Raw genomic sequence first — 13,421 nt, 5'->3', positions numbered from 1 at the left:
AAATCACACTTTGGGTTCAAAGACAAAACATTAAAACATAAACATTAAAAATAGACTTACTGTTGACTTTTAAAACTCTGAGAAGGAGCATGGTGGCCACGGTCCAGAACCAGGAGAACGCCATTAGACAGCGATGTTGATCTTGGTACAGAAAGACAACTGTTTGTCATTAAGGAGCAGCTCGTGCAGGTCTTCTGCGCTCCTCAAACTTTGTCACAATAATAAAGAGGAAGCAGATGGAAGTGTGTGACAGTGCTGGCTAGAACTAATGATCCTAGGAGAAAAAAAAGTGAAAGTACTTAATAAAAAAATGATGTTCTAATAAAAAGGGAGGGATAAGGGTGACACAGGAAGTTGAGAAAGAAGTTCTACGAAGTGTAAGCTTGTATCACCAGCTTAATGAGTCATTGAGTCTTTTTTATTGATCAGGTGCAGTCAGGGGCAGACTGAGAACTCATGGGGCCCCCGGGCAATAGAAGTTTATGGGGCCCCCAGCAATAGAAGATTATGGGGCCCCCGAGCAATAGGAGATTATGGGGCCACACAGTATACACACCTACACACACATACTGTCCCTGGTTTTATTGAGGCTGGCAACCCTGATGGGGCCCCCTAATGGCATGGGGCCCTCGGGCAGTGCCCGAGTGCCCCAATGGTCAGTCCGCCCCTGGATGCAGTAGATCAAACATAGATAAAAATGCAAAAAAAAAAAAAAAAAAAATTAATATTATTAGAAAATAAAAACATAATTCCAACACACTTACCCAAATATTTGACCTATGTATCTGTGTTTTATCTACTAGCCTTTTATTTGTTATAGGTATTATATAGTGTCAGCAGTTTACACAGCACTACATATTTACTATACATTTTCATCAGTCCCTGCCCTCAAGGAGCTTAAAATCGGAGGTCCCTAACTCACATTCATACATACACATGCTAGGGCTAATTTAAACAGAATCCAAGTAACCTACCAGCATGTCTTATGCCGCGTACACACGATCAAACAATCCGGTGGAAAAGTCCGGCAAACTCAAGTCCGCCAAAAAATCCCCCCGTGTGTAGCCTCCGGCATACTTTTTTGACCCGAAAGTACGGCGGACTTAGATTGGCGTGTTGCACATCAATCTGCCCGCCGTACTCGCATTTCGGCGGACAATCCGGCCGTGTGTATGCCAGTCCGCCGTACTTTTGAAATGAGCGGACTTTTCCCGCCCGGAGAAAAGTCCGCTCATTTCGAGCGGGTCTCCAGGTAGGCGGGGCCCGCGAAGGAGACGTCGCTGGCCCCGCTGCCTGGTATGGACTTAAAGGGGAACCCCAACGCCGAAAAAAAACGGCGTGGGGGTCCCCCAAAGTCCACAACAGACCCTTGTCCGAGCACGCTACCCGGCCGGCCAGGAAAGGGGGGGCGAGCGAGCGCCCCCCCTCCTGAGCCGTACCAGGCCGCATGACCTCAACATGGGGGGGTGCCTTGGGGAAGGGGGGACGCGCGGCCCCCCCACCCCAAAGCACCTTGTCCCCATGTTGATGAGGACAAGGACCTCTTCCCGACAACCCTGGCCGTTGGTTGTCGGGGTCTGCGGGTGGGGGGCTTATCGGAATCCGGGAGCCCCCTTTAATAAGGGGGCCCCCGGATACCGGCCCCCCACCCTATGTGAATGAGTATGGGGTACAATGTACCCCTACCCATTCACCTGTAAAATAAAGTACAAAAAAAACACAACACACGAGATAAAATACTTTATTGCACAGCTCCGGGGGTCTTCCGTCTTCGGGGGTCTTCTCGCCGGACTCCTCCGCTATCTTCTTGTAGCTCTTTTGCTAGCGGAGGAGTCTGGCTTTCTTCCTCGCCGCCGACCTCTTCTCCCGACTTCGGGGGTCTTGTCCCCCTCTTCGGTTCTTCTGCCGGGCCACCGCGCCTTCTTATAGCTCTTTTACAGGCGGTGGCCCGGTCTTCTGTCGCCGCCGCCTTCCGTTCTTCTTCTTCTTCTTCTTCTTCTTCTCCTATTTCTCCTGGAGATGTTGACTCGACGCTCTCTCCGGCCACAATGCCAGGGACGCGCTGCGCGGCCACTTATATAGGGACAAGGGGCGGTGTCACATGGCTTTATGTCACATGGGTTGGTGTCACATGGTGGCCCCGCCCCCTTACGATGTCACAGTCCCCATGTGACATCAACCCATGTGACCAACCCATGTGACATAAAGCCATGTGACACCGCCCCTTGTCCCTATATAAGTGGCAGCGCAGGGCGTCCCTGGCATTGCGGCCGGAGAGATCGTCGAGTCAACATCTCCTGGAGAAGAAGAAGAAGAACGGAAGGCGGCAGCGGCGACAGAAGACCGGGCCACCGCCTGTAAAAGAGCTATAAGAAGGCGCGGTGGCCCGGCAGAAGAACCGAAGAGGGGGACAAGACCCTCGAAGTCGGGAGAAGAGGCCGGCGGCGAGGAAGAAAGCCGGACTCCTCCGCTAGCAAAAGAGCTACAAGAAGATAGCGGAGGAGTCCGGCGAAAAGACCCCCGAAGACGGAAGACCCCCGGAGCTGTGCAATAAAGTATTTTATCTCGTGTGTTGTGTTTTTTTGTACTTTTATTTTACAGGTGAATGGGTAGGGGTACATTGTACCCCATACTCATTCACATAGGGTGGGGGGCCGGTATCCGGGGGCCCCCTTATTAAAGGGGGCTCACGGATTCCGATAACCAACGGCCAGGGTTGTCGGGAAGAGGCCCTTGTCCTCATCGACATGGGGACAAGGTGCTTTGGGGTGGGGGGGCGAAATGAGCGGACTTTCCTCCGCGTGTGTGGGCGAGTCCGTTCATTTCGAAAGTACGGCGGACTTAGTACGCCGTATTAGTCCGCTGAAAAAGTGCCGTGTGTGGGCAAGTAGCCCGTTTGAAAATTCCGATGGACAGTCTGGCGGACGTCCGCCAGACTAAGTACGTCGGACAGACGGCTACGTGTGTACGCGGCTTTAGGCTCCATGCACACTGAAGCTCAAAAAAGCTTTTTCTGGACGCCAGATTGCTGGCAGAAAACGCTGGTTGAAAAACGTGTTTTTAACAGCATTTTGTACTAGCGTTTATGAGCGTTAGCTTTCATGGGCGTTTTCAATAAAAATACACAGAGGTCACTCCAAAAATCCCACAGTTCATTCCGAACTCCCACAATGCACTGAAAAAATAGAATGGCGAACACTAATTAACACGCGTTTATGAGCGTTTATCGGCGTTTGCCTTTTTTTGGTGGTGAAAAACTGCACTTTGAACGCAAATTTCTGGCGTTCAGAAAAAAGCCCATAAACTCCACTGCTCATTAAAGCTAAAAAACGTCCATGTGTGCATGGACACATAGGCTAACAGAGTGGAGTTTATGAGCTTTAAAAAAAAACACCCAAACTCCAATAAACTGCAGTTTATGAGCTCCAGTGTGCATGGAGCCTTAAGGCCTGGTTCATACCTATGCATTTTTTGGTCCGTTTTCAGTTTGATAGAAACACACCACAGTCCATTTAACATAGCTTTCTATGGGTCATGTTCACATCTGTGCATTTTATGGAAAGGCCAGGGACTTTTTTCTGTTTTTTGGTTCCATAGACTTCAGCAGATCAAAAATGTGTATTGAAAAACGCAAAATGTACCTGGAATATGCAAACTGCAACCTGCATAGGTGTGAACAAGGCCTTAGGGTGTGGGAAACCCACACAGGCACAGGGAGAACATGCAAACTCCATGCAGGTAGTATGGAGGTTGGGATGTTAATCAATGACCTTGTGCCTTTAGGCAGAAGGGCTAACCACTTAGCCACTGTGCTGCCTTTACCTCACTATATTCCACTGTAGCACACTAAAAGTTGCTATATCCTTTCTCCTTTTTGGTATTAGTGGAAGGAGTGTACTGTTGATGGTTAGCTGTTGGAGTCCTGTGACCCAGTACAACGGAATTAAGGATCCTGCTTCAGGCTCTAGTAGGTCCTTATGTGCTGACAACCGCAGGGAGTAGAGGCAGGGAAAGAGCTTGCCTCAGCTCCGTAGAAGTCAACGAGGAAGGAAAAGAAGTCCCAGGAGCCACACATCACCCTCATGTAAAGAGTGGAAGCAGTCTCAGCCTAGACTCTGTCCAGGCCACACCCCCATGGCTGGGGCGAAACATGTCAGGGTGTGTGACCTGGATGGAGTCCAAGCTGAGGCTGCTTCCTCTCTTTACATAAAGGTGATGTGTGGCTCCAACATCAGGAGATGTTGATTGGGCTTGATGACTACCACAAAGAGGGGACCTTCCCAAGGGGCGATGGCCCCCCAATTTGAGAAATCCAAGTACTATTCACAAAAAACATGCCAGGTGGTCGTCTTGGAGGTAAGCCTTTGAATACTATGCCTAATGGGCTTCCAAGGTACTCCGGCAATCTAAACACCCATTATAATGTGGTACTGGTCCCTGGGGTACCATTCAACCTCCGCTATATCCACTCAGCCACATGTTAGAATAAAACAAATATGCCTCCCATAGTGTAAAATTGTGAAAAAACAACCCTTCTTGGGAGGAACGAAGAGGATGATTTGTTGGTATTTTGAGACTAGGTCAGTGATGTAGCTGGGGGTTGACTTGTGGATGGCTTTAGGAATATATGTGTAAGCTTTGCCTTTAAATATTTTTTTATATGTCAGGTCAGGCTTCTTTCCATTCAGTAGGTCATATGGAGTTTTCTATGTTGCTTTTCCATGCAAAAGGTTTTGCAGATGAACCCCAAGAAGAAATTGGTCACGTAGTAGAGTGATGGAAGAGTGATGGGACGTATCTTAAGCAACACTTTCCTACCAGAACCGAGTCTTCCCACTGTACCAATCAGCTCCTTAGGCTCTCTCCTTCCAGTTCGTCAAGCTCTCCACAGGGACACCCATCAGCCTATCTCTCTGAACCAGGGAGGAAGCTGATAGTGACAGGGTCAGTGGGGCATGCTGACAGTGGAGGCATCAAGGGCCCATATAGGGACAGCCAAACGGCTGGATGTAGCCCTAGGGTCATACTTTGACCAGGTCTGATTTAATGTGTTTTTTCCCATTTTGTATGTAACTCTGTTATTTTTTTTAAACATAGAGCTGCATAGACTCCTATTCGACTGCAAAAATGCATAGTGGTCATCTGGCCATTTAAGAAGAGGGGAACTGGTTGAATTCTTAGGGATTCAGGGGATTATAAGTAGTTGTAGGCCTCAGCACTCTGAGGTAGCCAAGTCAAGCATTCTTCTGCCATTATCACATAAAGTGAGGTTCATTCTCACTGCACCACCATTTTGCTTGACTTTGTACGGTTCAGTTGTCTGGAGCATAATTCCATGTTTGCTCAGGATAGCTTGTGTTTTACCACTTGTATATTCTGTGCAATTAATTATCTGTGCAAAGTATTTTAGGCATATTGCCATATTTGATGTTTACTTGGGAAAGATATTGTTCTGGTTTTTCTGGAACTTCATGTTTGCAGTATAACAGTTAGAGCACAGTAGACCTTAGGTAGTCAATAATGAATGTGAGAAAAGCCCTTTGTTCCTGGAGTCAGAATTTTCATAGCACCACAAATATCTGAGTAAATAAAGCCCAGGGCTGACGGATCCTGTGGTTGCTACTTTTGGGTAGAGATTTCCAGCTCATTTTATCTTTAAGCAGCTGTTACATTTTGTATTTGCCTACACGGGTCAATTTATTACACCACTGCAATGGTGATCTTCATCTAGGTTCTTCACAATTTCAGGATTTCTCTCTTTAGGATAACAGTGCCAGCTGTAAATACAGTTCATCTGAAATCTACTGTGACTGTACTTCAACTGATACAGTTCCTCTGTGATTTTTTTTCCCTTTAGTTAGTATGTATCTTACTTTTTATTTATTTAAAGCTGAACTCCAGGAATTCACCCCACCTCGTGGACTTATCTCCTTACTGGGCGCCAGGATTGCAGCTATCACTATACTCCCGACGGTCTGACAGGAGCAATGCTGCTTTCTCAGGCAGCAGCCACTCTAGCCACACCCTCCCCTCTGTTGTCTATTGGATGCCCCTGCTGAAGACCCCTGTGTCGAAACGCGTCGGGATGCACTTTTATGCCACCCACATTGCTTTTTATCTATTTTTTACATTTGTGATCACTTTTATTGTCTTGCAAGTCCATTATAAGATTTTTTTCATGCCCATTAAAAACCTTAATTGGTTGATTTGCACCATGTGGAGCACTTGTTTTTCTTTTCCTCCATATTGTACATTTCTCCATCTTTGACCACCCCCCTGTCATCGTTACGTGACGTCCTCGGTCACCTGCCATTGGGTCTTGGTTATGTTTGGTCCCACGTTTGGAGTTGTCCACCATTGCATCTTATGTGACATCATTCACCACGGGTCGCTGGTTTCGTTTGGTCGCATCCTTTTGGGATTGCCTATAACCATACCATGTTTTTTTCTTGGGAAGAGTCCACCAGCACACCAAACACTTCAGTTAAATACATCTCGAAGCGGAATTATAAGAACTTTTCTTGTGTATTATTGGTGTCAATATATGGCCTCAGTCCTATAATTCACTGTGTTTTATTAGCACTATTCACATTATTTGTTTTCTTTTGTTCACATTTACATGTTTCTCTTTACATTATCATGTAATTTAGGTTACTATTTGGATTAGACTATTCTCTAAACAATTTCACCTTGGTTTTTTATTTATGAACACAATTGTGAGCGCTGCACATATTTCTCTATATGCTTTTTGGACTTTGTTTGAGTGCTAGCTGCTTTACATGGTATTATATTATTTGGGTATAGCGCAGCGTTTCCTTTCTCACACTCATTTACAGAAGGCTTTTTATTTTCCTTTCAATAAGTTTTTATTAGTTTATAAAGGATATACAAAGGTGAGTGGTACAGGACATGTTGACATTTACAATTGTAATTAACAGTCAATGTAATAGAGGGAGGGAAGAGGGCAGGGCTCGAGTGCTGCGGGAACGCATGGGAACGGCGTTCCCGTACTATTTCCACAGCGGGAACGCCGTTCCCATTAGCTGTCTGAGCAGGGCCGGCTGAGGCTATACAGCGCGTAGTCCGCGCCGCTCCTCAGCCGCCGAGTGACTGGTTGCTAGGCAGAGGCCGCTCCGCATCTAGCAACCGGTCACATGACTTCGGCGTGGGCACGCACTGGCACGAGCCCATCAGTGTGACACACGCTGCGCGCCGGACTGTCCTCCCACTCCCCTCTACCCAGTGCCTCCTGGGGAAACAGCCGCTGCAGTGCACTTTGAGTTTACTTCTCCCCCCAGAACAGAAGGGAAGAAGAGAATACCAGGAGGTCAGTCACTAGTAGTGTCATGTGTAAGTAAGTTGCATTCTGCAATACCCTGCCAAATTGCCAATACTCATCCATACTCTGCAATACCCTGTCAATACTCATCAATACTCTGCAATACCCTGCCAATACTCATCAATACTCTGCAATACCCTGCCAATACTCATCAATACTCTGCAATACCCTGCCAATACTCATCAATACTCTGCAATACCCCGCCAATACTCTGCAATACCCCGCCAATACTCTGCAATACATACCCTGCCAATACTCTGCAGTACCCTATCAATACTCTGCAATACCCCGCCAATACTCTGCAATACCCCGCCAATACTCTGCAATACCCGTTAATACTCTGCAATACATACCCTGCCAATACTCTGCAGTACCCTATCAATACTCTGCAATACCCTGCCAATACTCTGCAATACCCTATCAATACTCTGCAATACCCTGCCAATACTCTGCAATACCCTATCAATACTCTGCAATACCCTATCAGTATCAATACTCTGCAATACCCTGCCAATACTCTGCACTACCCTATCAATACTCTGCACTACCCTATCAATACTCTGCACTACCCCGCCAATACTCTGCAATACCCCGCCAATACTCTGCAATACATACCCTGCCAATACTCTGCAATACCCTGCCAATACTCTGCAGTACCCTATCAATACTCTGCAATACTCTGTCAATACTCTGCAATACCCTGCCAATACTCTGCAATACTCTGTCAATACATACCCTGCCAATACTCTGCAATACCCTGCCAATACTCTTCAATACTCTGCCAATACTCTTCAATATCCTGCCAATACTCTGCAATACATACCCTGCCAATACTCTGCAACACCCTGCCAATACTCTGCAATACCCTATCAATACTCTGCAATACTGTGCCAATACTCTGCAATACTCTGCAATACCCTGCCAATACTCTGCCAATAAATACCCTGCCAATACTCTGCAATACCCTGTCAATACTCTTCAATACTCTGCCAATACTCTGCCAATACTCTGCCAATACTCTTCAATACCCTGCCAATACTCTGCAATACCCTGCCAATACTCTGCAATACCCCATCAATACTTTGCAATACTGTGCCAATACTCTGCAATATCCTGCCAATACTCTGCCAATACACACCCTGCAATACCCTATCAATACTCTGCAATACCCTGCCAATACTCTGCCAATAAATACCCTGCCAATACTCTGCAATACCCTGTCAATACTCCGCAATACTCTGCCAATACTCTGCCAATACATACCCTGCCAATACTCTGCAATACCCTGCCAATACTCTTCAATACTCTGCCAATACTCTGCCAATACTCTTCAATACTCTGCCAATACTCTTCAATACTCTGCCAATACTCTGCCAATACTCTGCCAATACTCTTCAATACTCTGCCAATACTCTGCCAATACTCTTCAATACCCTGCCAATACTCTGCAATACCCTGCCAATACTCTGCAATACCCCATCAATACTCTGCAATACTGTGCCAATACTCTGCAATACCCTGCCAATACTCTGCCAATACTCTTCAATACCCTGCCAATACTCTTCAATACCCTGCCAATACTCTGCAATACCCTGCCAATACTCTGCAATACCCCATCAATACTCTGCAATACTGTGCCAATACTCTGCAATAGTGATGGCCGAACGGTTCGCCCGGCGGTCGTTTCGCGGCGAATTTCCGACTTTCGCCGTCCGCGGGTTCGAACGCCTTTTTCCGTCGTTCGCCCCGGCGGACTTACGTGTTTAATGTATACAAGAACTTTAACCTTTCGTGACACGTTTATCATGTGTTACAGGACAACCAATTGAGACATGACAGCTCATGGACACTTGGACATTCCCCCTAACCTATAAATACACCCGATCCGGTGGCCATTTTACATTCTTTCTTCTGTCACTGTAGGGAAAGGATCCTGTGTGGAGTAGGGACAGAGAAAACGCTAGCTATTTGGTACACAAAAGTTCTTTTCAGGACTGGTATAGGTGTTAGGTCAGCAGCCTGAGTTTCTTTTGTCAGTTTAGATAAAGGGACAGAGCGCTGTATGCTGCTATTTTAGGGACAGCTCAGCCAGATTAGTCTTTCTTCATCATCATCATCATCATCATCATTAGCTGTTACTATCAGGTCCACAAAAGAGCTGTTCCAGCTAATCGTTCCAGCCTACTCTTTTTTGCCAATTTGTATAGGGACAGGCAGGAAGCAGTGTGTCAGGCAGTGAGGATAATTTTAAAGACTTGCTGTTACTATTAGTTCCACAAAGGTTCTTTTCAGGACTGGTATCAGTGGTACGGTAATAGGCTTGTACACGTATAATATTCTTTCTTCCAAATATAGAAAGAATATTATACTTGACTGCTGCCCTTCTGCTGCAGTCTGCTAATCATTCACAACTCACTTGTTCCACAAAGCTCTTTATCAGGACTGGTAACTTGGTCTGTCTAGGGTGCTACGGTACATAGGCTTGGGTGCGGTACAGTCTGCTGTTCTGTAAGGACCGCTATCGGTCCACAATACATAGGGTTGCCGTGCACTACTGCTGACCGCTGCCCTATACTGCAGCAGTCCTTCAGCGGTATAGGGACTGACGCACAGTCTGCTAAACACTAATACACAACCTGCTTGGTCCACAAAAGTTCTTATAAGGACTGGTAACTTGGTATAGGGTGCTACGGTACATAGGCCTGAGTGCAGTACAGTCTGCTGTTCTGTAAGGACCGCTATCGGTCCACAATACATAGGGTTGCCGTGCACTACTGCTGACCGCTGCCCTATACTGCAGCAGTCCTTCATTGGTATAGGGACTGACGTACAGTCTGCTAATCACTAACACACAACCTGCTTGGTCCACAAAAGTTCTTATAAGGACTGGTAACTTGGTATAGGGTGCTACGGTACATAGGCCTGAGTGCGTTACAGTCTGCTGTTCTGTAAGGACCGCTATCGGTCCACAATACATAGGGTTGCCGTGCACTACTGCTGACCGCTGCCCTATACTGCAGCAGTCCTTCAGCGGTATAGGGACTGACGCACAGTCTGCTAAACACTAACACACAACCTGCTTGGTCCACAAAAGTTTTTATAAGGACTGGTAACTTGGTATAGGGTGCTACGGTACATAGGCCTGAGTGCAGTACAGTCTGCTGTTCTGTAAGGACCGCTATCGGTCCACAATACATAGGGTTGCCGTGCACTACTGCTGACCGCTGCCCTATACTGCAGCAGTCCTTCATTGGTATAGGGACTGACGTACAGTCTGCTAATCACTAACACACAACCTGCTTGGTCCACAAAAGTTCTTATAAGGACTGGTAACTTGGTATAGGGTGCTACGGTACATAGGCCTGAGTGCGTTACAGTCTGCTGTTCTGTAAGGACCGCTATCGGTCCACAATACATAGGGTTGCCGTGCACTACTGCTGACCGCTGCCCTATACTGCAGCAGTCCTTCATTGGTATAGGGACTGACGTACAGTCTGCTAATCACTAACACACAACCTGCTTGGTCCACAAAAGTTCTTATAAGGACTGGTAACTTGGTATAGGGTGCTACGGTACATAGGCCTGAGTGCGTTACAGTCTGCTGTTCTGTAAGGACCGCTATCGGTCCACAATACATAGGGTTGCCGTGCACTACTGCTGACCGCTGCCCTATACTGCAGCAGTCCTTCATTGGTATAGGGACTGACGTACAGTCTGCTAATCACTAACACACAACCTGCTTGTTCCACAAAAGTTCTTATAAGGACTGGTAACTTGGTATAGGGTGCTACGGTACATAGGCCTGAGTGCGTTACAGTCTGCTGTTCTGTAAGGACCGCTATCGGTCCACAATACATAGGGTTGCCGTGCACTACTGCTGACCGCTGCCCTATACTGCAGCAGTCCTTCATTGGTATAGGGACTGACGTACAGTCTGCTAATCACTAACACACAACCTGCTTGTTCCACAAAAGTTCTTATAAGGACTGGTAACTTGGTATAGGGTGCTACGGTACATAGGCTTGAGTGCGGTACAGTCTGCTGTTCTGTAAGGACCGCTATCGGTCCACAATAGATAGGGTTGACGTGCACCACTGCTGACCGCTGCCCTATACTGCAGCAGTCCTTCAGCGGTATAGGGACTGACGTACAGTCTGCTAAACACTAATACACAACCTGCTTGGTCCACAAAAGTTCTTATAAGGACTGGTAACTTGGTATAGGGTGCTACGGTACATAGGCTTGAGTGCGGTACAGTCTGCTGTTCTGTAAGGACCGCTATAGGTCCACAATAGATAGGGTTGACGTGCACCACTGCTGACCGCTGCCCTATACTGCAGCAGTCCTTCAGCGGTATAGGGACTGACGTACAGTCTGCTAAACACTAATACACAACCTGCTTGGTCCACAAAAGTTCTTATAAGGACTGGTAACTTGGTATAGGGTGCTACGGTACATAGGCTTGAGTGCGGTACAGTCTGCTGTTCTGTAAGGACCGCTATAGGTCCACAATAGATAGGGTTGACGTGCACCACTGCTGACCGCTCACCTATACTGCAGCAGTCCTTCAGCGGTATAGGGACTAAGAGTTTTGTCACAGGGTCATTTAAAAAATGACATGCAGAGGAAGAGGCAGGCCCTTCCGCAGGGGTGGTAGGGGTAGGGCAGGAGCAACAGGCTTGAGCCAAAGTGGGAAGTTGCAGAAGGTGCGTTCAATTACTTTAAAGGATGCACCAGACTTGGTTGAGTGGCTCGCTCAGCCTTACTCTTCTGCACCCTCCTCATCCTCTCGATCTGCACCCTCTTCTTCACTCTCTGCTATGTGCACCCCCAAAGACACTACCACCAACAACACGACCACCACCACCACCACCACATACCTTCCGCTTGAGTCACTGGAATTATTTTCCGATCCATATCAAGAGGACATTTCTGATGCGCAGCCACTCTTGGTATTGGATCAGGAAGAGGAGGTAGCAACAAGCGCTACTCAGCAGTCTGACGCCAGTACCCAGATCAGCCCAAGGAGGAGGTTGGTCCCCGGTGTTGCTGCCTACTCTACTTATAGCGGTGGGGAAGGTGACGTTGATGATGACGTGTCTAGTGATGTCACGTGGGTGCCCACAAGAGAGGAAGAGGAGGGGAGTTCAGAGGGAGATATGGACCAGCAGATAGGGAGGAGAAGCAGCAATGACTTACATTGCACAGCAGGGACAAAGCAGACTGCAAATGTATCAGGAGCGAGTCATCGACCATGTACGGTCACATCTGGCGCTCCCAGGACACCGGCACATGGCTCCGCAGTGTGGGCTTTTTTTAACGTGTCCGCTGCTGACAATAGCGTTGCCATCTGCAATCTTTGCAGTCAACGCGTTAGTCGCGGTAAGCCCAATACTCACCTAGGGACGACCGCCTTAAGAAGGCACATGAGCAGCCATCACCGAGCCCAGTGGGAGCAACGGAACACACAAAGCCACACTGCAGGCTCTCACCGTCCAGCCTCGTCTTCTACTTCTCCTTCTCCTCTCTCCTCACAATTGTCCTCCACTCCACCTTCCATCACGCCAAGCTCACATTTTTCTGCAAAAAGGCAGGCTTCCGTGGGCCTAATGTTTGAGCGTAAAAAAATGATGACGCCGGATAACCCTCTTGCCCAACGGTTGGCGGCTGGCTTGTCAGAACTCATAGCCCGCCAACTACTGCCATATAAACTGGTGGACTCGGAGGCCTTTCGCAAATTTGTGGCCATTGGAACACCACAATGGAAGGTCCCAGGAAGGAAGTATTTCTCAGAGAAGGGCATCCCAGAGCTATATGGCCATGTTCAGCGGCAAGTGAATGTATCTCTGGCACACAGTGTCGGTGCCAAGATACATCTGACCACAGACACGTGGTCTAGCAAACACGGGCAGGGAAGGTATATCAGTTTTACTGCCCACTGGGTGAACCTTCTGACGGCCGTCAAGCATGTAACCCGTGGCACCCGTGTAGATTTGGTTTTACCGCCACGGATTGCATGCAGGCCTGACTCTTCTTCTCCTCCTCCTACTCCATCCTCCTCCCTCTCCTCCTCAGCTGCCTC

At 47.7% G+C, this 13,421-nt stretch overlaps 1 protein-coding gene across 1 annotated transcript in view; it reads right to left on the bottom strand.

The window, feature by feature from the left end:
- LOC143961066 (uncharacterized) overlaps positions 1-313 on the bottom strand; it is a 31,700-nt gene extending 31,387 nt beyond the window's left edge. The window contains exon 1 of the mRNA XM_077470207.1: positions 61-313. Coding sequence (XP_077326333.1) covers positions 61-124 — 64 coding nt within the window. The 5' untranslated portion in view covers positions 125-313. The remainder of the gene's footprint in view (positions 1-60) is intronic.
- Positions 314-13,421: the final 13,108 nt, after the last annotated feature.

The sequence above is a fragment of the Lithobates pipiens genome, unplaced genomic scaffold (assembly GCF_037356315.1).
Source record: "Lithobates pipiens isolate NorthernLeopardFrog02 unplaced genomic scaffold, aLitPip1_a1.2 Scaffold_8, whole genome shotgun sequence".
In the NCBI taxonomy this organism is placed as follows: domain Eukaryota; kingdom Metazoa; phylum Chordata; class Amphibia; order Anura; family Ranidae; genus Lithobates; species Lithobates pipiens.
This window is presented reverse-complemented; position numbering and strand designations above follow the sequence as displayed.